The 26,144-nt window shown below is 35.4% G+C and overlaps 1 protein-coding gene across 3 annotated transcripts in view; it reads right to left on the bottom strand.

Annotated features, from left to right (window-relative positions):
- LOC150099333 (extracellular matrix organizing protein FRAS1-like) overlaps nucleotides 1-26,144 on the bottom strand; it is a 1,385,483-nt gene that overhangs the window by 765,700 nt on the left and 593,639 nt on the right. For all 3 annotated transcript variants that reach the window (XM_090403569.1, XM_090403568.1, XM_090403570.1), the window contains 2 exons: nucleotides 22,047-22,163; nucleotides 10,183-10,438 (listed from right to left, as the gene is read on the bottom strand). In XM_090403569.1, coding sequence (XP_090259695.1) covers nucleotides 10,183-10,438; nucleotides 22,047-22,163 — 373 coding nt within the window. The remainder of the gene's footprint in view (nucleotides 1-10,182; nucleotides 10,439-22,046; nucleotides 22,164-26,144) is intronic.

Genomic DNA, 26,144 nt, shown 5'->3' on the forward strand with positions numbered 1-26,144 from the left:
AAACATTTCAGCTACTTAGGCACGATTTTTAGTGAAGATGGTAAATTAAATGTGGAAATGGACAACAGAATCGACAAAGCTGGTATGGTAGGAAGTCAATTGAATAAATTCATATGGAATAAGAGAGAAATTAGTCGGTATATATATAGAGAGAAAACAGTACATCAAATTAGCTGTATACAAGACAGTGTTCAAACCAGTCTTAACTTATGGATCTGAGAGCTGGGTCAGAAGTAAAACACTTGACCAAAGACTAGAGAAAGTAGATATGAGAGTTCTGAGAAAGATTAGAAGCGTAAACAGATGGCATCAATGGCAATATCATATTAAAAACGAGGATGTTAGGAAAGAACTTGACATTGTCAGCATCCAGGAATGCGTTAGCAGAGCTAATCTCAGGTGGTATGGTCATCACCTAAATAGAATGGGTGAAGAAAGATTAGCAAAATAAGTGTTCTCTGCCAGGTTGGCAGGAAAACGACCCAGAGGAAGACCAAGGTATAGGCAGATTGATACGGTACAAAGTGTCTTAGACGATAGAAATATAAGATCTGATAATGTTGGAGTCTTGACAAGTAACAGACTGATTTGGAGGAAAATTGTAGATAGGAAGTTAGTAAGGATGTAAATTTTTCATGTAGTGCTATCATATCCTGTACACCCCTTGAGGGTACATGTCAGGAATTTGATGATGATGATGATGATTTACTCTCCTGGCTCTTGGTATGCAGTCTGCCATTACCTCCTTCAAGCAGTCCTTTACCATTTCCCATGCACTATCAACATCCAGCCCTTATTTTACATGCCATGTCACTATAAGCAATCTCCTAAGTGTTTCATACTTAGCACCCCAGTAATTCCACATATACCCAATCTTAACTGAAAATTCCACACATTTGGCTACCTCCAAGGTCAAGACCATATCATCACTCTCACCACATTGGTGGCAATATAATGAATATGACTACATTGATGGCAAAGTGGCCATATTCGTTATATAGTAAACTCTCAATTTAATGGACCATGATTCAACAGACATAATTTGACAAATAAATACAGATAATGAAATAATTAATAAAAAAAAATAATACGATGGTTAATCTGAAGCGGTCGGCAGTATTTATAAATTGCATCTTCAGATAATTCGTGTATATTCATGATATTTCATTCGCCAATGGCTGAACCAAGTTACTGAACCGGAGTGAACCAGAATACGATTTGTGAGGTTTTGAAACCTCTGATTTCCGTGAAACTTTGATGTGGGCTGGCAGTGATAATGTCAGTGAGAATGACATTGAACAATGGGTAGACATCGACAAGGGCAACCCAGGCTACCGAATTCTCAGTTAGGAAGAGATTGCTGAAATTCAGGGCAATCAGGAAGTTGACAACGAGGAAGAAGAAGATGCAGTTCCAGCTGGTCTGAAACTATCGGTGGTTAGAGAACACATGGACGACATCATCTAGTTCATAGACGCATCTTCAGATCCAGAGGTGATTGCTTATTATGAACATTTTCAGAAATTTTGATCGTTAATTATTAAGAACAGTATATTAGGACAGTATAATTAAAACTATAGTTCCTTGTGCAGTCCATTACAATTTTTTTAAACTAGTCCCACTGTTACACTAGTTTAAAAAAATTGTAATGGACTGCACAATTGTTTTGTGTACTGTGACAAACTGTTCTTGTGATTTGAAGATGATGAATATAATACAAGTGAAATATCAGATAACAAACCACAAATTACAAGATAACTGCAGTAATTAACTTTAACGAAATGAAAGTACAGATATTTCATACTGAAAATCAGTACATCATCAGTGCATAGAAACAAGAAAATCAAAGAAATGGGAATATAAATTACATACAACAGTTGGTGGTTTACCAATTATAAACTGTTACTGCATGTTAGAAAATAATATTATTAAAAAACTATTTTTGATGGCTACATAAAATGAGAATCTCCCAAACTTTTGGGAGAGAGAGACAATCATTCCTATTCAGATTTGGCCGATGTAAAAGTGCTTCATGACTTTGCAACTACATTGGCCAAATCTGAATCAGAACGATTGTCTTCAGAGGAAATTCACAAAGGTGGTCAGTGGCCTTTAGAATGTGGAGTACGAAGACAGACTGAGAGAATGTAAATTGCAAAGCCTCATGAATAGGATGAAGGGGGGGGGGTTACAGCCTGTTAAATATAAGCTAGTTACAGGTTGTAATTAGATTGACGTGGAAGATATTTTTCAGAGAATGGGAGAAAGGGATAGAACAAGAGGCCATCACTAGAAACTGTATAAGGAGAGTGTGAGCAGAGGGTGAGGAGAAGTTTTTTGCATGAAGAGTGGTTGGTGAGTGGAATGCTTTGCCTGAGTGTGTTGTGAATATAGACACACTGATTTAGTTTAAGGCACAGTTGGATGAGCATTGTATGCTCATCCAACTGTGCCTTAAACTAATTCAGTGTGTAATTCAGTGTGTTCAATATTTTACAGCATGTACCTCCCACGATGAGTCTCTGACTCCATGGAGGTCAGATGATAATGATAATGATAATAATAATAATTATAATTATAATAATTAGAAACAAAATTGGACAGAATATGTAAACCAAATGGTCAACACCCAAATAACCTAAACAAATAATAAAATATAACCCAGTTGGAAAAAGAAGTCCAGGTAGACCTTAAAAGAGGATATTAAATGGATAATGAGACTGGAACAGATCAATATGGTTTATATCCATAATTAGTGATGATGATGATTATGATGATGTTTGTCATTTACAGTATTATGTATGCTGAGTGAAAATTTAATTAATGAGGGATAAGTGTTTGTTATGAATAAGATAATCTAAAAATATATATGTAATCTGTTTGCATTCAGTAATGCAATTGCAAACATTAGCAGTACCACCCTTTGTTTAAAACAGTGTTTCTCAACCTTCTTTCATGTGTGCCCCGTTTTTTAAGATTAGTTTTTATGGTGCACCTACCTTCCCCCCTTGCATTTCTTGTGTTGAGACTGACAAAACCCATAAAAGTTAGCAAAACAAAAAAAAACCTAGGAATTAATTAAAAATTTTAAATATTCATACAAATTTAAATATGTCATCAAATCTTTCAAGAATTGCATAGATCTAGCATCACTGCACAGACTGTTGAATCATATCGGTCTTTCAGAAAATTTGTGATTTCATCACAGGAAGTCTCGAATGTTCTGGAAATGTTTCTGCGAGTATAAATAAGGCTTGAAATGGCAAGATGACAGTAACACTGCAACAGTGACCAACAGTGAGAAGTCGATGGTAGGCATTACTTTACTCCTGTTCACAAAGACTGTGATACATGGTATAAAAACAATCTATTCTAGTGTAGAAAAATGGATAAATTTTTAATTGGACACAAGCAGACATCTGACGACTGTGGAGCATCAATGTCAACAAATTCAGGTTCACAGAATATCACTCCAAAAGTATAATCAAGAAAGTATGCAGCAGAATATTTAGATTTCGGTTTTACAAAGACTGAAGTAAAAGATGAAGAAAGACCAGTGTGTGTTATTTGTTCAAAATTTTGGCAGCTGATAGCATGAAATCGAACAAACAGCGAATCCAAGCGTTAATGACCACCTGGTAGTACAACACCAAGGCAACTACCAGTTGGTCACTTACGCTTGGATTCGCCGATAGTAATTCGGCATGAAACTCTTAGATCGTAGTTTTCGATCTTAGAGTTTCGCATACTGGCTGTAAAATAATAAGGGATTTTTATCCCCTTAATTTAATTAACTTTGCCAGAAGAAAAAATAATAATAATAATAATAATAAATAAAATAGCCGTTTGGCTTTTCATCTTAGTTATAAAAACTTAAAAGACATTTGGAAACACTTCATAAGGAGTATGTTAACAAACCTCGAGAGATTTTTGCATCTCAAAACATTTTGGTTTGGCAGCTTTGCTGCCAAACCGAAATGTTTTGAGATGCAAAAATCTAGCATTAAAAAGCTTTGTACATGTAAAAGCTTTACTAGCTTCTTACAAAGTTGCATATAAAATAACAGTGCAAAAAGCCCCACTATCGGAGAAGACCTAATTCTGCTAGCTGCGATTGATATTGTGGAAAGTATGCTTGGAGAAAGTTTTACTAAACAACTACAGCACATACCTCTATTCAATAATAATACTCAGTGAATTGTGAAGATATGCAGCAACAACTTTTGTTGGATCTTTTGCGAACAATTATTCTCAATTCAGCTTGGCGAGGCAACAGATAGCAACAAGGATTGTCATTTAATTGCTTATGTTCGATTTTATAATGGATTACCAGTAGTTGAAGAGTTATTGTTTTGTAAACCAACAGAAAGAAGAGCCACAGCACCTGAATTGTTTAAAATATTAGACAATTTTATATGCAAGGGTGCATATAAAATGCAAATATACAGTGGAAAAATTGTGTTGAAATTTGCACTGATGGTGCTCCAGTTATGTTTGTGAGGTTTAAAAGTTTATAAGCCCTTGTGTAGGGAAAATCCTCACAATGTATTTAGACACATTGCATGATTCATAGAGAAACTCTTGCTGCAAAGGAAATGTGTCCGGGTCTAAACATAGTATTAACAACATTTATAACCATGGTGGATTATATAAAAATGAGACCCTTAAAATAAGACTGTTTTCTGAACTTTTGCAAGACTTGGCTATAGCAGAACATTCAGCATTACTATTTTACTGAGAGACAAGATAGTTATCACAACAAAAATGTTTATGTGTTTACAAATTAAGAGATCAAATAGCAATCTTCTTGGAAGAGGAAATCAAGAAGAAGCAAAGAAATTTAGAGACCACTCATTTGTGAAGAAATTGAGCTACTTGGTGGACAAATTTGAGAAACGAAATATAATAAACCTGCAGCTCCAAGGAAAAAATAACATATCTTAGAGATGAGTGACAAAGTTAATGCTTTTTATAAATATACTAGTGTTATGGAACAAAAAGGTAAAACAACAAAAATTAGAAATGTTTGCAAATGTGCATGAATTTATCAAAACCTATAAGGTAAAAGAGCAACACATCAAAATTTTATTTGCAACTATTGAAAACAATTTAACAATGTTGATGAAGAATTTTAGAAACTATTTTATAACCAACGACAACATAATGGCAGTGTACTAGTGGGTAAGAAACACATTTCAAATTACCTCTGAAGGTTTCTCAATTGAAAAAGAGGAACAATTTAGACTTCATGTCAAGCAGCGAAATCAAAAGACAATTTGCATTTAAATTGCTGTTTGAATTTTGGGTCAGTGTTGAGGATAATTTTCTGCACTAAAGTCAAGAGCTTTTCATAGACTTTTGCCATTTGCAACATCTTATCTTTGTGAAATCGGGTTTTCTGCAGTGGCAGCCTTAAAAACAAAATATAGATCCCAGTTAAATATAGAAAGAGAACTAAGAGTGTCAATTTCCAATGTATCATTATCATATGAAAAGCTTTGCTCCGCAACAGGCCCAAGGACGCCATTAATTTTTAGATTCATTGTTACTGCTTAGTTTTAATTAGTTACTCAGTATATTTTGCAATACTGATATGTTCCTATAGATAACTAGCTTATTCAATACAGTGGATTTTATATATTTAATAATTTTATTTTCAGTAACTAGTTTATTCAATACAGTGAATTTTATATATTTAATAATTTTATTTTCAGAGTGTATTTTCTGTTTGTTTTTTTTTGTATTATTTTTGTGTCAAATAGTTTCATTAAATGCTTTTGTTTCAATAAAGTAGTTTTTCAGTTTTTTCATTGATTTCCACTTTCTTCGCTTTGAAAGTTTCGTGCGAAAATTGTGGCCAATTTCATGGTCAATTTTCACACAAAACTTTTATAGTTTCTGTATTCAGCTTTGAAATGATGTTGGATTTAATATCCACTTAATTTATATAATTTTGTATCACCGAAGTGAAGGCTTTTGGCTCTTTATTTTAGTAAATACTTTACGCACTGACTGAAAGTTCGCTTGCAGAAAATACACCTCTCTGACACTTTGTGTTCCTTAGTACTGAGAATTTTTGTTCTCTTAGGGTTTCTTCCAGAATTTTGCTCCAGTGAGTGGGGGGGGGGGACTTAGATTTCGGGGGTTTTGCCTTGAGAAAGCCTTTTGAGTCTCTGGGGAGAGTGTTTTCCAGTGTGGCCTGTTGGTGGGTCTTGTCAGTGGATGCTTTTATCTGGAATATGAGAGATTCTGCTCAGTGAAAGACGATCTTTCAGTCACTCGTTGGAAGTAGTGGTCCAGGGAATTGCCTAATTTTTAGAGAGGCCTTTACTTAAACACCAGTCTGACAAAAACCAATGAGTTTGAAACAGCTGTCAGACCAGTGAAACCTTATCAAAATGGACAAATAGGAGGCGAATATATGGGAGCTTTAAGCATTCATATCACCTATAAGGCTCGGCTAGGGCAACTCGTAGTATGGCGGCGAGTTTATTCCCGCAAGCTCTCTGGTCAATTTTCACACAAAACTTTTATAGCTTTTGTATTCGGCTTTGAAATTATGTTGGATTTAATATGCACTAATTTATATAATTTTGCATCATCATTATTTTATTACTAAAATAAAGAGGCCTTTTGCCTCTTTATTTTAGTAATAAAAACTCTCATAAACTAAAATAATATTGAAGGACATAACGTTTCCAGCCTTCGTATACCAGTAAGAATGTTTCGTGCTTAATGAAAAAAAATGTATATATGTTACGAGGAGCATGATGGAATCTGCAGTAAAGTTCTTTTTATTGGCAGTGCATTTCGAATTGCACTGATTTACATACATTTACACACATTTAACTGATTCAGTTAAACATGTTTTTTACTGCCAGAACTATTATTCTTCATGCCTACTTCAGCAAAATGAAGGAAAGATGCATTAAGGAAATTTTCTTACTAGAAGAAAGCATATGTAAGTATATTAGTCAAGTGAGATCTTTAAATTTCATTGTATTCTAAGGAAGGAATTCAAAAGATGGAATGAATGAAATGAATGAATAAAACCAAAAAAAAAAAAAAAAGGAAGGAAGATAAAGATAGGAAGTTCCCATATGATTAAGTGAAACTACAAAACTTTAGCTTAATGATATGTTTGTTTATTTTTATAATGTCTGATGTTATCTTTAAGAGTTGAATATATTTAACTGAGAGAGTCAGAGAGTGAAATATTATTCTTTGAGCACATATTATGTAATTCTAAAATCACCATATAGTTATCTTTTGTATTTAATTAGAATTTAAAACTTAGAAATATAGAATATTAGAATTTACTAATTATAATGCTACAGAGAATATGAATGTCAGATTTTCTTACAGAGATAAATAGAATCACTTAATTTACAGAACTGAATCTATTGTAGATATTTATATATTTACAGTAAATATTAAAATTGTGTTTTGTTTTCCATATAGCTTCATTCTTTAAAAAAAACACAATATGCTGATTGTGAAATCAACACACCATCACGGATACAAATTTATTTAATATTTACAAAACACAATTTTAATATTTACTGTAATTCTTTATCACATTCTCTTAAAACACATGGTAAAATTCCACCCAGCCCCACTGCTTTATTGACATCCTGAGTAGTTAACATGTGAAACGCACTCTCCTCTTGCACTTCTAAACCTCGAACCTACCCAATCCCTTTAGTATTAAAACCTACTTCTCTAGGATGAAATAGCCCAATAAAGTGACCATTAAACAACTTCTTTATATATTTTGTATCAGTTACTCTACTTCCATTGTTGTAATGCGGTAGATGTAACAATGTCATTCTTCCACAATCATTTCTCTTCCTACTGGCTACATAAAATAATTGCTCCACATTTTTCTTGAATCTCAAAGTTAATCTCTTCTCATATTCAACAAGTTTTGTCATCATTATAAAGCTAGTCTCCTTTCATGCCTGAGTGTTAGACACAAGCATGACTCCCAAGACTCCTATTCTTCATTGAAATACTCCCCACCCTTCTCCTCATAATCTCTTTTTCATCTGCACTCACTTGTCATTTGATATCATTAGTCATCTACTTAATACCAAATCTTGTTCTCTTTTTCACTGAAGGTTATTCTTATGTTAATAAGAATAACCTTCAGTGAAAGAATGACATTTCTGATGCTAGATCCAAATCAAACCTCTTGAGCCTCATATTCCTTCTACTACATGTGTTGCCTAAGGCATTTGTCCCTAATGAATTCCAGAAATCCACTCCCTTACTACAAGTTGATGTTTCCTCTTCGAAATTTATACTGTTGTAGTTAAAAACTTTCCATAATGATCACGCGTTTTTCATTTGCCAAACTCAACTGCTTAAACATTTCTTTTATGATAATCCTTTATCATAATATATTCCTTTTATGATAAACCTCACTGAGGGTTTAGAATCTATAGTACATTAACACTGTTGGTAATTTAAAGATCGAAAAATCTGGGAATCCTAGCGACCAAACATAGCATTTTTTAAAAAAAAAAAAACTACTTAAATAAGCAGTATGATGGTCCCACAGCAGTCTGTGCAGTTAGCCTAGTGGCTTTGCGCTTCGCAACCATATGCCTGGGGAAGGAGTGTCCCAGGTTTGATTCCCATCGAAGACGTGAGGAACTTGAGGATCTTCCTCAGGCATAGCCAAGTTAGCTGGTCTTGGGTGCGGGCAGTAGGTTTTTTTCCCACCAGTTTATCTGGCGTTTTTCATCCCGCAAGCAGGCAAACCGGCCCCATGAACATATGCTTCTACAGCCAAAAATATATCCTCCCAGCGGCAGACAGGTCGGTTGGGAGTGGTACTAACAAGTAGTCACATCTAAGTAACACGCAAACCCTGCATAGGAAGTGGGAATAATGCATGGCGAAAGAAGAAGAAAGATAGTCCCACAGCAATGATGAAAATCATCTATCACCTGAAGTGACAACCAGTTTCTGCAAAAAGTGATGGAGAATATGGTATACACAGGTGTTGGTCTGAACACTAATCGCTGATGACAATTAGTTAAGGATGATGCACTTCCTTTGTGCACTATTATAGATTACTATACCAATCTTTTTTTTTTTTTTTTTTCATGCAGTACAAAAGTTGCTGAATGAAAAGTTTATATTTAAGTTGTAATGAACAGATTCAGACAGCTGGCAAGTGGAATTATATTGGACTACTGACAGATTAGCTGTTATGAGGATGCACTATCAAGGAAAAGGATGGTAACAAGAGAGAGAGAGAGATATCTGCAGTGCTCAGCATTAGGGCCATTACTGTTCAGCCTTTATGTTCATGATATTATAAATGGATTATGGGGGGGGGGTATTAGTCCTTTTAAGTTTATGTGAAACTTGGATAAGTTTGTTTGGAATTTGGAATAGGACTAATGTAATGGCCATTCAGATGGATTTGCACATAGTATGGAAAAGTGAGCAGTGATATGGGTTCAAAACTGTTACATGTAAGGTTTTAGTCTTTTGGAATTCAGAGCAACATCCTGTTGACAAGAATTAACAAACTAAACTTCAATTTGCCATACTACATACATACCAAAGGAGGTAGAGGAGGCAAGGTATCTTGTAATGATGATTGACAGGAGTTAAACTCTGTAGATGCACAGTAAAGTTGGTGAAGATCATTGAACAGACTGCTTCCATGGTGAGGAGAACACTGACTTGCAGAGATTTAAGGATGCCATGCTGCAATGTTCAGACAGATCTGGTCATCTGAATTTTGAGATCAAAACACTTGACATTACAAAGGTAATGTCAAGATTCTTACATGTCAGGTATAAGGGCGACTGAGGAAATGTAATTAACAAAGGGATATGGAAAGGAAAAAAGATAATATGATTGAGACTCAAGAAGTTGAGAGGTGCTTAAAAACAGAAATTGGGGTAGCACAGAACAAAAGTAAAGGAGGTGGAATCCCTGCAATTTGCACAATGGAATGGTGGATGAAGAGCAATGGTTGAATGTGGGATGCATTGCCTGAGAAGATGCTTAATGTATAGACAGTGAAGGATTTTAAGTCTGGTATGATCAACATTTTGGATCTCAGAGTGGACCCTCTATCATGAGTCTTCACTCTATGGAGGTCCTCAGATAATAATAATAATAATAATAATAACAATAAATTTATAACAGAGAACTTACCATGAAATATGATAGTAAAATTTTTCATTTCTGAACCAATATCATCAACTGGAGGTAAATATATTACTTTCATATTATTAATATCATTTTGAGTGAATGATGATATCATTTCTCCTGGGTGATCTAAATGTTCAAGACGTCCTTCTCCTGGACCTAGTGTTTTGGTGATGGAATATAAAACATGCTGAGGCAAAATTTCTGGATGCTCAACAAATAAATGAGAACTAGATATAGTTGCAGGATGATGTTCAAGTACCTACAATTAATAAAATATAGATATTATATGTATGCACACACACCTTAAGTAATTATTAGGAATGAATAAAAATTTAGATATAAGACAAGTCATATTTTATATTTTATGACAATCTCTAAAAAAGGATATTAACTTTATAGTAGACTAGTACTACACAGAAAATGAATATTTTCAATTTGTTAACAAACAGATAAGAAGAGATACTGTTTTAAAAATTACTTGCTGGGTTGAGATTTTTTCCAGTCCCACTGCTGAATTCACATTGATATAATTCAATATGCTAAGCACCTTCAGTTCATCTATCTCAATTATGATATAAATTACTATTACATCAGCAAATGCAAAATCTCTGCCTAGATTATACACTTTGGCAAAGTGATCACTTAGCAACTCAACTATTTCATTTGCTTCTGTCACCTTCCTACTATCAACACTGATTGAAGTACAGTCATTTTCCCTCCGATTTTCTATATCAGGGCTGTCCAAAGCATTGCCTGCAGGCTGCATGCAGCCCACAGTGTGATTTTGTGTGGCTTGCCTATGGGTTTTGATTTTCATGAGCGAAAAAATAAAATAACAATTTGAATCGAATGTGTCTTAGATAATTTAATTCCATTACTAATCAATAATCTTGATGTTGATAATTTTATTTGGTGTTTTTACATTGCTATATACCCATGTTTTTCAAATATTAGATGTGTCAAAGAAGCGTTCTTACACCGTTTTGTTCCAATGCATATGATTTGGGCACTAATGGGGAACGTGAGTGCACGATTAGTGCACAATTAGTGTTGTTCATTTGTTCGGCTTTTTGAGATTGTGTCGCTGCTGCTCACCAAATTACTAGATATGCATTGTGATGCGGCCATTGGATAAATTTTTTTTTCTAATGCAGCCCTCGGATTACCTAAGGTTGGATAGCTCTGTTCTATATAATGAAAAAATTCTTTTGGATTTTTTTTGGATTTCACCACCACCACTATTTTTTTGTCTGTAAATTGTGTGTATTCTCAAGGCCGATTTGTCTGTATGCAGGATGAAAAACCCAAGTTTCTGAGAGAAAAAATCCTGCTTCTTCCATATGAGATTGGCTAACTCACCTTTGACTGAAAAAGCAAATCTTATTGTGACAAGATGAATCTTGTCACAACAAGAATTGAACTCAAGCCAATTCAGGTGGCGTCAGTGAACAAGCTATTATAAGATTGTGCTCCCTAATTCACCATTATTGCGAGTGTTATTCCATTGAAATTACCCATCAAACAGAAACCTAACAGTGGGTGCTGAGCAGCGGAATACTTCAGTACAATCTGTAAGTACTTTTAGTGTATTAAACCAGCTATCCTTCCAATTCAAAATCAGCCACATGTAAGCACACACGATGCCTACCGTATGCAGCAAAGATGGCGGCACTAAAAGTCAATGGCAAACGAGCACCACGTGTCTTGCCAACACAGTGCCGTTGACCGCCACCGACAATCCTATTACGTGCTGCAGCTGCAAAACTGGTGTCACAGACAAAAAAAACTCACTTTGTCCCACTTGGCACTATAACAGTGCCAAGTGGGACAGCCTCCGCAACTTCTATGCTGTATTCCCATGGTTGGACTATTGCTTCCGGCCTTCCAACCCAAACATATGCACCAAGCTTATTATCAAAGTAATCCTCACGGCATGAATACATATATTCTACACAACACTCTGAACTGCCATTCCCTAACGAAACCCTGGTTCTCCAAAAGATGTGCCAAGGCTGTAGAGATGAAACACCAGACATACCACAACTGGCTGAAATCAAGAACTTCATCCTCCCTCAAAGCTTACACCGAAGCCCGTAATAGGTGCAAAAAAACAATGAACACTTCTAAAACAGAGTTTGAAAGAGCAAAAAGCAGGAAACTAGCAGCCTGTCCAAACAGCAGCCGAGCCTTTTTGGTCTCTTGCCAAAGCAATTAGCCGCAACTTCTGTCCAAAACTATTCCCACTCCTATCACACCCTGATGCATGCATAACTGACGATAGTAAATGTCCCCCAACCATTCCAGACACCCAACATACAATGCCCCCTATATCCTTTTGCCAGGATGAAATCAGAAAAATACTGTCCGAATTAGACACAAAAAAGTCTCCTGGCCCCGATGGCATTCCCCCAATTGTTCTGAAAAATTGTGCTCCAGAACTGACCCCTATCCTATGTCACCTATATATACTCTCCTACTCCACTGAAATCTATCCCACAAATTGGAAATTGGATATTCAGCCCATTTCCAAGAAAGGTGACAAGTCACTGCCATCCAATTACCACCCTATCTCGCTTACCTCAGTCAAAGGTAATGGAAAAAAAATCATCAATTCCCACCTCCTACACTATCTTGAAGACACTCACCAAATAAATGACCGCCAGTATGGATTCCGCCACTGCCAATCAACAGGAGATCTACTCACATACGTCACCCATCTCTGGACAAATGCTATGGAGAGGTTTGGCGCATCTCAAGTGGTTGTGCTAGATATCTCCAAAGCCTTTGACCGAGTCTGGCACAAAGGTCTACTAGGCAAACTACCATCATTCGGTCTGACCCAGGACTTCTGTAGGTGGATTGCCAGTTTTCTGTCTGGACACACACTGTGTGTGTGTGTGTGATGGTGGATGGCTCCCTATCCTCGCACCACTCAATTAATGCTGGGGGTCCCACAAGGTTCTGTCATCTAACCAGCCCTGTTCCTGCTATACATCAACAACCTACTGCAATTGACCTCCAACCCAATACGCAATTTTGCAGATGACAGTACACTACACTCATCGCTTGCATTTGATAAGCCTTACCCTACACAACTCACTTCATCCTACAGAACATCAACCACCACCGCCCTCGACTCCGATCTCCAAGCCATCCTACAATGGGTTCGGATAACCTCATAAATTTCAAAGCCAACAAAACCCAGTTCTGTACTATTTCCCATAAAAAAGAACAACTTTTTTCCAGTATCCTTTTCGATGATACCCAAATTTCCAGACAGTCTGAGATCTCGCTCCTCAAAATCATCCTCACATCAAACCTCTCCTGGCACAAACATATCTCAAACATTGCATCCTCAGCCTCAAAAAAAACTAAGATTTCTCTTCTGCTCAAGCTTCACCCCTGAACAGCTACTAACATTATACAAGTCACAAATACGCCCAACTATTGAATACTGTTCCCACATATGGGGTGGGGGCTCCTAAAAGCTCTCTCAAAATGCTCAACTCGATACAGAGGAGGGCAATTAGACTTATCAATGATCCATCCCTTACCAACTCTCTCCCCTCACTTTCACACAGACATTTGGTCTCTGCAGTAAGTATATTCTACAAATAGTTCCATGGGAAATGCTCATCCGAAATAACATCAATAATTCCCCTGCTCAGTACTAAGCTCATTGGAACACATGCAGTTGCTGCACAACATTCCTTCACAGTACACCTAGAAACAAACAGAACAAATTTCTTATCCCCTTCCTTCATCCATGCAACTGCTGCACTGTGGAACAGTCTCCCACCTGCTGTGTTTCCCAACAAATACAATTTAAAGTCATTCAAATCAAATGTAAACAAATTCCTCCTTTCCCAACCCATCACCCATACACAGTACTAATGTACTATAGGTTGACCAATCAACCTCCTGTGTATGGGTCTAACATAAAAAAAAAAAATAAAAAAAAAAAAATTCCAATCGAAGGGTGCAACGTACCATCATTCTTCCAATTACACTATGGAGGCTTCTAAAAAACTTTGCCATGCAGTGGATTCGAACCACCAACCTTTTCTTTAACACCCAAATGTGCTAACCAGTTGAGCCACAGAGGGCTCTTATACATATTTCCCAATGGAACTTGAATCATCATCATCATAAAAATAATAATAATGCCATAATCAGGAAAACTGAAATTGCAACTCATGCACCAAAGCAAAAATGCACTCCACATGAGAAAGTACCTCTTTAAGATGTACAAAATAATGAAAAAAGTGAAACTGTTTCTCAGAAATCATAGCTATAAGGACCAATAAAAAGAAAGAAATATCCACTTACTTAAATTAAGGGGATATTAATTCCCACATAGTTTTAAAACCGAATAAGAAACTCAAAGATTGGAATCAGAGAGTTTCTTGCCGAATATAGTAAACTATAAAGTATCGGCGGACACTAGCGTTAGCAAATGCAAGTGATCCTAGTACATAGTACAATATTGGGCAGCTCGTTGCAAAGGTGGAGGAAGAAGTTCATATCGCTATTCTTAGGTATTTTCCATAATGTAAAAACACATTTCCTAGGAAATGTATGCTGTTATTACATTATGATTCCAATCTTTGAGTTTCTTATTCGGTTTTAAAACTATGTGGGAATTAATATCCCCTTAATTTAAGTAATGTTTTCATTGCCGAAATGAAGCTTATTAGCTCTTTATACTTAAGTAAGAAATATCCACTACCAGTATTTACCTGCCACCATATCCTCCCACAAAATTGGCAGCTACAGAATATTAAAATTATGCCAAAGTCCTAACCAATAACTAAGTGACTAGTAATTCAATGTAGCCTATTTAGTGTATTCTACCATCTATCGCTCACTTTTATCTTTTTCATTCCCTTGGAAGGGCTTTTCACTGTTCTGAAGAAAATAACATGTTCACAATGGCTCACACATCATAATGTGTGAGCCATTTCTTGGCCTCAACCATAAATGGTAACACTATTAGCAAGATTTTTTTTTTCTAAGTTGGTACATCTGTTACAAGAATCAATGTGAAATTGCAAGTCATTCTATCAAGCAGTTTTTATTAAACAGCTGTTGGAAGCGAAAGCGTTGTCTGTATCCCTTGGAATAGATGAAATTGAGTATCGTGTGATTATAAAATTCTTTGTAAAAGCAGGTTTAAGGCAAAATAAATTCATTTGAAGTTCATAAAAGTTTATGGGAACTCTTCTCCTTCGTTTTTTGACAATTAAGAAATGGGCTGCCGAGTTTAAACACGGCTGTACCAGCCTTGAAGATGATCCACATGAAGGACATCCAAAATGTGTAGCAACACCAGAAATCATTGATCAGTGCACGATATAGTATTGGATGACCGTGAGTCAAAGTGTGTGAAATTGCTGAGACTATAGGTATTTCAAAAGAACACGTAGGATACATTTGCATGAAGAATTGCAAATGAAAAAGCTTTGCGCAAGATGGGTGCTGCGCAGATCAAAAACACGGTCGCATGAAAATCTCTGAATAGCACTTGGAGCGCTTTAACAAAAATAAAACCGATTTTTTGTGTCAATTTATTACTATGGATAAGACTTGGATTCACCAATACACACCAGAATCCAAACAGCAGTCAAAATAATGGACAGAAGCAGGTTGTTCAACACCAAAAAAAGACAAGGTCATGGCATTGATGTTTTGGATACTAAAGGCATTTTGTTTATTAATTATCTTGAAAAGGGTAAAACAATAACAGGGGAATATTATTCCAATCTTTTAATCAGACTAGACGAAAAAATTCGTGAGAAAAGACCCAGTTTGCAGAAGAAAAAAATCATCTTTCATCAGGACAATGCACCTGCCCACAAAGGTGTTTTGGCAATGAGAAAATTAAGGGATCTGCACTATGAATTGTTGGAACATCCACCCTATTCCCAAGATTTGGCTCCCTCTGACTTCTATCTCTTCTCCAAACTAAAACTCTTCCTTGCTTGTCAGCGTTTTTCTTCGAATTAAGGGATAATTATAGCTGTAGAGGGGTATTTTGCAGATCTTACTGAGAACCATTACAGGGACAGGATAATAGTGCTGGAGCATCGCTGGAATAAATGTATTAGTCTTAAGGGAGATTATGTTCAAAAATAAAAATAATTTTGAAATTATCAATTGGTTTTTTCATCGTTAGGCCGAGAACTTTTCAGACCACCCATGTATATATTAATCAGACTATTAAACTATGGAAAATCAGAAGAACTGTTGTCAATGAAGTTGACCTTCAAAAATCAGTTTATGAATTAAACAATATAAGCCAACAATACAGTTTAAATATTTCACAAAATAAAGCAACAGTAATAGCATTTAAAGGTCAAGATCGTATTAAATCAAAAATAGTTATAGAAAATGTTGAAAATTGAAAGTTGTTCCACTTGGTTATACTATATTATTATTGTTGTTAATATTATTATTAACATCTGACCTCCATGGAGTCAGGGAGTCATCATGGGAGGTACACACTGTTGTACACAATGCTCACCCAACCGTACTTTAAACTGATTCAGTGTGTCTACATTCACAACACACTCAGGCAATGCATTCCACTCACCAACCACTTTCCATGCAAAAATAAAATAATGGAACAGGTTACACTGTTTAATTATTTAGGATGCATAATAATATATCTAAAAGATAAAGATACAGATCAAAATATAAAGAAATTTCAGAAAATCTGTGGAACAATTAAAAGGACACTGAATGAAATAAAATAAAAAAAAGATGAAAACTTAACTAAAATTTTATAAAAGTATTGGCCACTCCCACTCTATTATATGGTTCTCTATTAAAGAAAGGTGAAAGTAAAAGAAGAGTTTCAGAAATGAGATTTTTAAGAATAATTAAAGGTTTTGAACAAAATTAGACCATATAAAAAATTAACACATAAGTAGAGAGCTAGATATGTACAACATAAATGAAAAGATCAAGAAATATAGAGAGAAATGGAAAGAGCATCTATTTAAAATGGAAAAATATTGGGTACCAAAAGAGCTGGATAAATATAGACCAAAGGGAAAGAGAGAGAGAGAAAGAGAGAGAGAGAGAGAGAGAGAGAGAGAGAGAGAGAGAGAGAGTGTGTGGAAGACCAGTGCAGCCTAATAGGCAAATGCCTAATCCTTGAAGAGAAGAAGAACTGCATTGACAATGTCCAGGAAACAGCCAAAAATTCTACAAATAATAAATATTTTTTCCTAATATGAATGTTATTCTGTTACCTATAATAATTTTATCATTCTAGTGTTGAAGTCTGGGAATGGAGCTAAAGGATTGCTGTGGTATCCTGGGTAGCCCTGGAATCCCACTCACAAGTGCACTCATTTCTTGCTGAATAGTGATCATCTATATATGTTTTGTGGGGGGGGGGAAGCTCTAATGCTGAATTTTCCTTTAATCTTCAAATTTATCAGGAGTCCTCAGCAACTATCTGTTGAGGACTCCTAATATTGTTTGTACAACAAAAGAGAACAAAAACAAGAATAAGAAAACATTAATGATACTCATTTCTGTACTATCTTTCCTCATAATCCACTCAACAGGTTAAGGTCCTATCAGAAAATTATCACCTCCATTATCCAGAAATGTTTAGAAGAGTTGTCAGATTCCCAAAATCCATTAAACAACTCTGTTTAGTAGGCATTCTACACTGATCCCAACTGACAACTTCATCAAGCAGCTTATTTAATTGTTTAATTTGTGATTTTGTAGGGTTATGATTGATTTCTTGATAGACGGAGGTATCTTGCAAAAGGAAGTTTACTTTTCTTTCATAGTCAGCCTTATCCATTACCACTACCACTTTTCCTTTATCAGTTTTTGAAATAGATATATCGCTATTTTTTCTTAATGAGGTTGGCGCATGGATTTATCAAAAATCTGCTCACCACACCTCTCAAAAAATTGGTGTTATCAAGTCTTTAATTAACAGAATACATAAAGTGTGCTCCTCTTCCTCAAGTTTACAACAAGAACTTTTCATTATCAAAATGTTAATGGAATTTAATGGTTACAACCTTTTCACTATCAAAACGTTAATGGAATTTAATGGTTATAACCCTCATCATTTCCAGCAGATAATTGACATCTATAATCCAACACCTCAGGATTCATCAACAGACCGCAGGGTTCCACTCCCTTATATTTCTGGCATCTCAGAACCGATTGGTAGAATTTTGAAGAAGTATCATCTCATTCCCACATATTTTCATATCAACAAAATTTCTCACTTGTTGCCATCTACAAAAGACAAACTGGAAGCTCTATCATTAGCTGGCATTTACCAGATACCGTGTGAATTTAATTTAACATACTTGGACAAACAGGCCATTCTGTGGAAAAAAGAATGAATGAACATCAATATTATATCAAATACATGAAACCTCAAAAGACTGGTCTGGCACAACATAGTATTGGCACTAAACACAATATCCAGTGGGATAAAGCTTGCATTCTCCATAGATGCAAATTTAAATACAAACACCTTTTCAAAGAAAGTTGCAAAGTCCTTTTACATTGGCCAAATCGGAATCGAAATGATTGTCTCTCTCTCTCTCTCTCTCTCTCACACACACACACATTCGTATTTTATGTAACCATCAAAGAAATAGTTTTCAAGAATTATTAAATAATATTTTATTAATATTAATTTCTAGCACATGGTAACAGTTTTTAATTGGTAATTCACCGACTGTTATGTACAATTATTTCCATTCCTTTGAACTACTTGTTGTCTACACTAATGATTATTATTATTATTATTCAGGCCTCCATGGAGTCAAAAAACTCATCGTGGAAGGTCCTTCCTAAGAAACACAAAGTCTATCAAGACTCATCGAGGGGAGGTCCCCCCCCCCTAAGAAACACAAAGTCTATCATACCACTCCTTCAACTCATTGACTGATCTCGCTCTCACCACTCCATCAGGCAATGCATTCCATGGTTCAAACACCCTCCATGCAAAGAAACCACTCCTCACCCTCTTGCTCACAGTTTCCTTTCGTAACTTCCAGGAATGGCCTCTTGTCATCACTCCTTTCTGCTGTTCAACCAAGTGAAAGAACTCCCCGGTGTCAACCCCTGTAACCACCTCTCAATAGTTTAAAAGTTTCAATCATATCACCTCTCCTTCTTCTATCCACCAAACTCTGCAGTCCACGTTCCCTCAGCCAATCCTCATAACTATCATTGTACAGTCCTGAAACCATCTTTGTTATCTGCCTTTGTACCCTTTCCATAGTTAATTTATCCCCTTCAAATCCTGGGGATCAAATCTGAGCACATTTAGATTATTGTTCTGATCAAAGACTTATACAACAGAATGATAACCCTTTTATCTCTGAAGGTCAGTGTCCTTCTCATTATTGCAGCAATCCTCTGCGTTACCTTCACCACCTTTGAAATATGTCCCCTAAATTTCAGGTTTCTATCAAACATCCCTAGATCTCTTGTCTCCCCTACTTCCTCCAGTATAACTCCTCCCATATGCAGTGTCCCATCGATGTTTCCCAAACCTCAGGCCCTTACATTTTGCCATTAAACCGATACCCCCATTCATTTGCCCATGTATCTAGCTTATTCAAATCCTCTTACTAATAATCCTGCACTATTACTAATAATCCTTCCCAGCTTCGCATCATCTGCAAACAATTAAATATCCCCTTGCAATCCACTGACAACGTCATTGATATAAAGGTTAAACAATATAGGTCCCAGTACTGAGCCCTGTGGGACCCCACTTGTAATCCTCTGGTTCCTTGAAACTGTCCCACCATACACAATTTTCTGATACCTATTGGACAGCCAATCCTGAATCCAGGTGACCAATCTGACATCCAGACCTATATGCTGCAACTTAAATATCAGATTATCATGTGGCACCCTGTCAAATGCCTTCGCTAAGTCTAAGAAAATGGCAGTATATGCCGTTCCCTCATCTAACGCTCTTGTATCTTTCATAAAAGGCTAACATATTGCTAAAACAAGAGCACCCCCTTCACAAATCCATGTTGACTCTTACAGGTAACATTACCCTCATCTGCGCAATGCTGTATACGATCCTTCACTACTTTCTCCAAGATCTTACTAACTACTGGTGTCAGACAAACTGGTCTATAATTAGACACTTCCAGTCTGCTACCACCCTTATGCAATGGCACTATCTTACTTTCCTTCCATTCCATGGGCACCTTTCCAGCAGCCAGACTTTCATTGAAAAGCCAAGTAAAAGGCACTGTCAGTTCCCTAGCACATTCTCTCAAAACTCGTGGTGAAATACCATCCAGTGACATAGCTTTACTGACATCCAGAGTACTCAGTATTTGAAACACACTTTCCTCCTGTACCTCTAAACCTTGAACCTGCCCAATCCCTCTAGCATTAAAACTGACTCCTCCAGGATGAAATACTCTAATAAAGTGTTCATTGAACAATTCCACCATGTCCTCTGCATCAGTCACTCTATTCCCATTTTTATCCCAGAACATCATTCTTCCACAGTCATTTCTCCTCTACTGGCCACATATCTAAAAAATTCCCTAAGATTTTCTTTGGATCTTAAGGCCAATCTCCTCTCATATTCCAGTTTTGTTTTCCTTACCATACTAGTCACTCTTCTGGCCTGGGTCTTATACTCTTCATGCATCTTCTCTTCTCCTGTCTCCTTATATCTCTTCCACAGCCTCTTTTTCGCATGCAATTCCTGTTTGATATTGTTTTTCATCCACTTTAATCCAAATTGTGTCCTCTTGTTCACTCGTGGTATACAACTTACCATTGCTGCTAACAAATATTCTTTCATAATTTCCCACGCACTAATATATATCCCGGCCTTCCAATTCCTCCCTCCATGAAACTTCCCCAAGTTGACGTCTTAGACTATTATAATCACCTGCCTTATAATACCACATATGTTCCTGTCTCTTTGATACTCCTGCATGTCTATTCATTTTCCAAGTCAAAACCATATGGTCACGTTCTCTCCAACTGGTGGGAGAGATGTCATCTCAGTTATTATCAACTCTTCTGAAGCTATAACCAAATCCAAAATTCTTGAACCTCTCGTTCCCTCTATTACATGTTGCCTAAGTTTGTCCCTTAACAATGTACTGTTCTGATGTAGTGTTAATTTCAGTACAAAATATTTGTACCTTTATTTCATTAAAGTTAATTACTGTGGTTAACGTGTAATTTATTATTTATAGTTATGTCACAGGTACCTTTAAAGATTAGATATGAATATTATTATTTCATATTAATATTTGAAACTATGCAGAAATTTAATTTTTTATAAGAAAAATTTCTTCTGATTTCATTATTATTATTATTATTATTATTATTATTATTATTATTATTATTCGTGACATCTCCAAGGAGTCTGAAGACACATCACTGGAGGAAACTCATTATACAACTGTCTTCACCACTACACCGAACCTCTATATCAATCATCCCCATCAACACCATCTGCTGGCCACCACCACAACTAGTATTTTTTGTCTGTAAATTGAATGTGTTCTGAAGGGCTGATTTGTCTGTATGTGGGATGAAAAACCTGAGTTTCTGGGAGAAAAAAACCCTGCTACCTAAAGATTCCTCCCGCCACGACAAGAATCGAACTTAGACCTATTCCAATCGAAGGGCGCAATATACCGTCGTTCTTCCAATTGCGTTAAGAGGCAGTTTTCCTCTTATAGAGATGAATACACACCGATAGACACACCTAATTAAAGAATGTGTCATTCCAAAATCTTATTTTCTCAAATCATGCTTATAGCTACAAAGATTTGCATAGTTATTTTAATCATATTTTCAAATATTTCACAGCTTCTTACCATCATCCCAAGATTTGTGAGAGGTTTAATAGCTGAATTTGTCTCTGAATTTGGAAATAAATTAATGTGGAATTTCTGATCCTTGAGTATATTTGGCGGGTGCTCTCTATCAGACACCTAAAAAGAAAAAGAAAGAAAACTTCAATAATAAAATTTTCTAGTATGCCAACAAAATAATGATAATCAACTGACATGTCATAGCATTTAAGTAAATTCAATCCTTCTCAATACTTCAATACTTCAGGATCTTGAACAATTGTAGATAAGCACCTTTAATTTATTTTTTAATTCTTTTAACTCTTGGAATAGCATCACTTTTAATGTGCACACTATCATCCCCACAGAAAATAATCCACAAGTGTAATTGTTGTAACTAGAAAGATGATGATCAGAAAATGGGCCTTGTGTGTGTGACAGGAACATGTGAGCACTGAACTGAGAAGAACAACAGTGAATGAAACTGACAAATAGCCTGCAGGAAGACCACAAAACAGATTAATGTAGTAATGTAGTAAATGTAGTAAAATGTAGTGATGTAAAAATAATAATATTTGCCAGTGCAGCATTGCAGTGTGTAAGGATGTGAATCTGGATTTAAAAAATTCTACGGTGCATAATACAATACTGGGAGTTCATGACAATATGAAAACAAAATATTGAGCAAAAGAGATGAAACATGAAAGCAACAGTAGAAAGGAAATGAAACTCTGGGGGATATACTTCAAAAGTGGTAAAAACAGCACAAAGGACAACTGAAATGTCAAGGACACTAACTGACTGAGTAAAAAAGGAAATTATAGTCTCCCTTTTTTGTTATGTTTTAACATCACCATATCTTAAGTATTGGTTCAGTTTTGGATGGATAGTGGAATTTAGGGAAAATGAGGAGGTGGTTAAAAGGATTCAGAAGTGAGTAACTGAAATGATATCAGGTCTGTGAAATGTGAGGTCTACAAATTAAGGTCTCTACAGATTCAAGCAAAGTTTTTCTAAGCAATTTTAATATAATACTCCTCATATATTATTATTAGCATCTGACCTCATTGGAGTCAGAGACTCATCGTGGATCCAACATATTCAGGTGTCTTTTATTCATTTCCAACTTGAATAGATTCAAGACCCTCTATACATGAATTCTTCAGCTTTTATAATTAACTATGCATATGATTCAAAAACATTAACTGGCTACAGTTATTTGATCATTTAGTTTCTGAATAGATATGGTGTACGAATTTAATCAAGTAAGTAATGAAATAAAATAACTTAGTAAGGAAACATACATTCAAGTCCAAAAAAAAAAAGAGAGCAAGAGAGAGAGAGAGTATCATTTATTTATTCATATGTCATTTTCTCTCTCTCTCTCTCTCTGTCTTAAACAGGCAATGTAAAATAGATCATTGGTCATTACTATGGTTAACTGATATAAAGAAAAAAGAAAAACTGGTTTCTTCTTGATGATATAAATAGCAAAATAGAAAATGTAACCCTTGACTTCTGAAAATGTTTTGAGAAAATCTGGAGTAAGGAAAAGTGCAAACAATGATTTAAAAAAAAAAATAATAATAATAATAACTGCACCCATGAAAATTTGGAAAATTACTTCAGGCATCCAATAAGCATGGTAGAGGTTCCATACCAGGATGAAAACTATTTTTCACCCAAACACACACAGTTCATATCACAGCCAGTTGCTATTACAAATACAATATTCCAGCAAAAAATAATGCATAAATTCACATGAAGAGTACATATAAGAATTAAAATGATTGAAAATGATGACTGAAACAACTAAGATAATGATGTTGGTATATTATGCCTGTTAAGCATGTGTCTACTGCAGCTAGTTTTTTTATTTATTTATTTTTTTTTTAGAAATAAGAACTAAGTTTTCAGGAGTCGAAACTCTCTTGTTACTTTCCATATCAGATTGGCTGCAAATATTCCATATTTCACTTTCCATATCAGATTAACCAAATTAACCCTGCTAACCATAACAGAACAGATGGTATGATTTTAAATAGATTTTGTCACGCTAACCTATCTACTCATCAGCTTTAACAACAGTAATTGCTAAGAGCAACAATGTCATCCTATATGTATGTGACTACTGTTGTTATCCAGATCATTTCAGTTTGTGTCTTCACTGAGAGTGAAGACCTAAACTCAGTGTTAAATTGCCACTGATAAAGCTAAGAGCTTTCACTCAGCAGTGGCAAATTGTCAGCTGTAAATAATTAATTTTAGATAATAAATTATTTATTTTAGATAACAAATTGTCAGCTGTAAATAATTAATGTTAGATAGTAAATTATTTATTTGAATTCTAGTGTCTACATAGTTTTATGGAATTAACGAGTAAAGAAATTAATGGGTTTAATGCACAGTTCAATGATCTTTATGTGTGAGAGCCTGGACTTCCCATGATAAGCCTTTTGATTCCGTGGATGTTTAATTTTAATAATATTATCCTGAAACCCCAATTTGGCAATAACTTATGTTCCCAAGTTTCTCTTCCACAATATGTTTTTACTTTTATTGAGTATACTTACGTACATTTAAATCTTACCAGGACATTGAGTAGAGAAATTATTATCTAGTCTCTAATATTTAGCTTTTGTTTTTAAACTTTCATTGTTTCTATAATAATAATATTAATAATAATTATATCTGATTATCATCTAAAGGTTAAAGATCATATTGCTCAAGTTCTGAAATCATCACATCAAATTATGCAATGATGATAAGCACCTTGATATATAGAAGAAAAGAGATTATGGTTCATTGTATAAGGCCTTAATCATGCTTCATATATGGATCACTGTGCAGATTTCGTCACCTGATTTTTATGGAGATAATGATAAACTGGAAAGCATTCAGCAAGGATCAACTAAAGGTGGTTTATTACTCTATGGAATATAGAATGAGGATAGATTTGTGGGGGGTGGAGTGCAATTTGCTGAGCTTTATGAATAGGAGAAAGGAGAAAAAATGCTGGTGGAGAGGCATATATGACTGAGACATAAATTGGTTAGGGATGTTATCAGGTTATAAATTGGTTATCAGGTTAATGTGAAAGACATTTCTCACAGAAAATAGAAATAGAAATAGGGTAGTACAATATGCTATCCCTGAAACTGTATAAGATGAAAGGAGGGGGGGAGGACAGGTTATTTTCATAAAGACGTAAGTTGGACTATAAAAAAAAAGAATGCTGGTTCAAAAATGAAGTGCTACTATTACTACTAGCCAGTATCAAAACCAGAACTCAAACATTGCAAAGGAACTGTGCAGAACCCATGCAATCAACAGCAAATCCACAGAAACCTTCCAAATCCACTTATAAATAGTCTCATTTCCAACCTCACAATGTTCACTGCCATTTTCAGTCTGCAAAACCTCACCTACTTTTTTTACATACTGAAATAACAACATCAACTGCTTTCCAACACTATTTCAGTTACACACTATTGGCTCATTTTGTCTCAACATGGCCTTTATGCATATTTTTGCCATAATATATCATGTCAAACAGTATTCAAATCAAAATATTCTGTTTTTGACTTCTTTTGTAAAATCTCTCTCTCTCTCTCTCTCTCTAAATATTTTGCTAATGCTTATTTTCCTCAGTCCAACTTTTGTAACAGTAATGTTGTCTTCTTTGGGGATTTTATTCACAATACCAAATGCCTTTCTACTTTCAACTACCTAGATCATGCTCTGAGACATTTGATATCAAAGATTTGTTGCCAATCTTGAAGCCGCTTTTATATAAAGAAACATCTTGCCTCTCTTTCCGCTCCCTCAAGACCCTACAGTACCTATATTTAAACAATGTGCTCATGTATAAGCAATAACAATTTTTTTCAAGCATTTTCTCATAATACAGAGTAGATATTCAATCTAACTTCTGCTTCATTCACACTGAGATGTTACAATATCCAGATAATTATTATTATTAATGGGTCAAGAGCTACGGACGTGTTTTGAAGAGCTCCTGATTCAGATAAGTTTTACTAGGAATAATTAAGTATATATGCGTAATTGTTTAAGTAAGAGCGGCTGTAAACGTTGTAAGCTAAAGATATTATTGGTGTGGGT

This window comes from Typopeltis vanoorti, chromosome 14 (assembly GCF_054136105.1).
Source record: "Typopeltis vanoorti isolate ZY-2024b chromosome 14, IOZ_Tvanoo_1.0, whole genome shotgun sequence".
In the NCBI taxonomy this organism is placed as follows: Eukaryota; Metazoa; Arthropoda; class Arachnida; order Uropygi; family Thelyphonidae; genus Typopeltis; species Typopeltis vanoorti.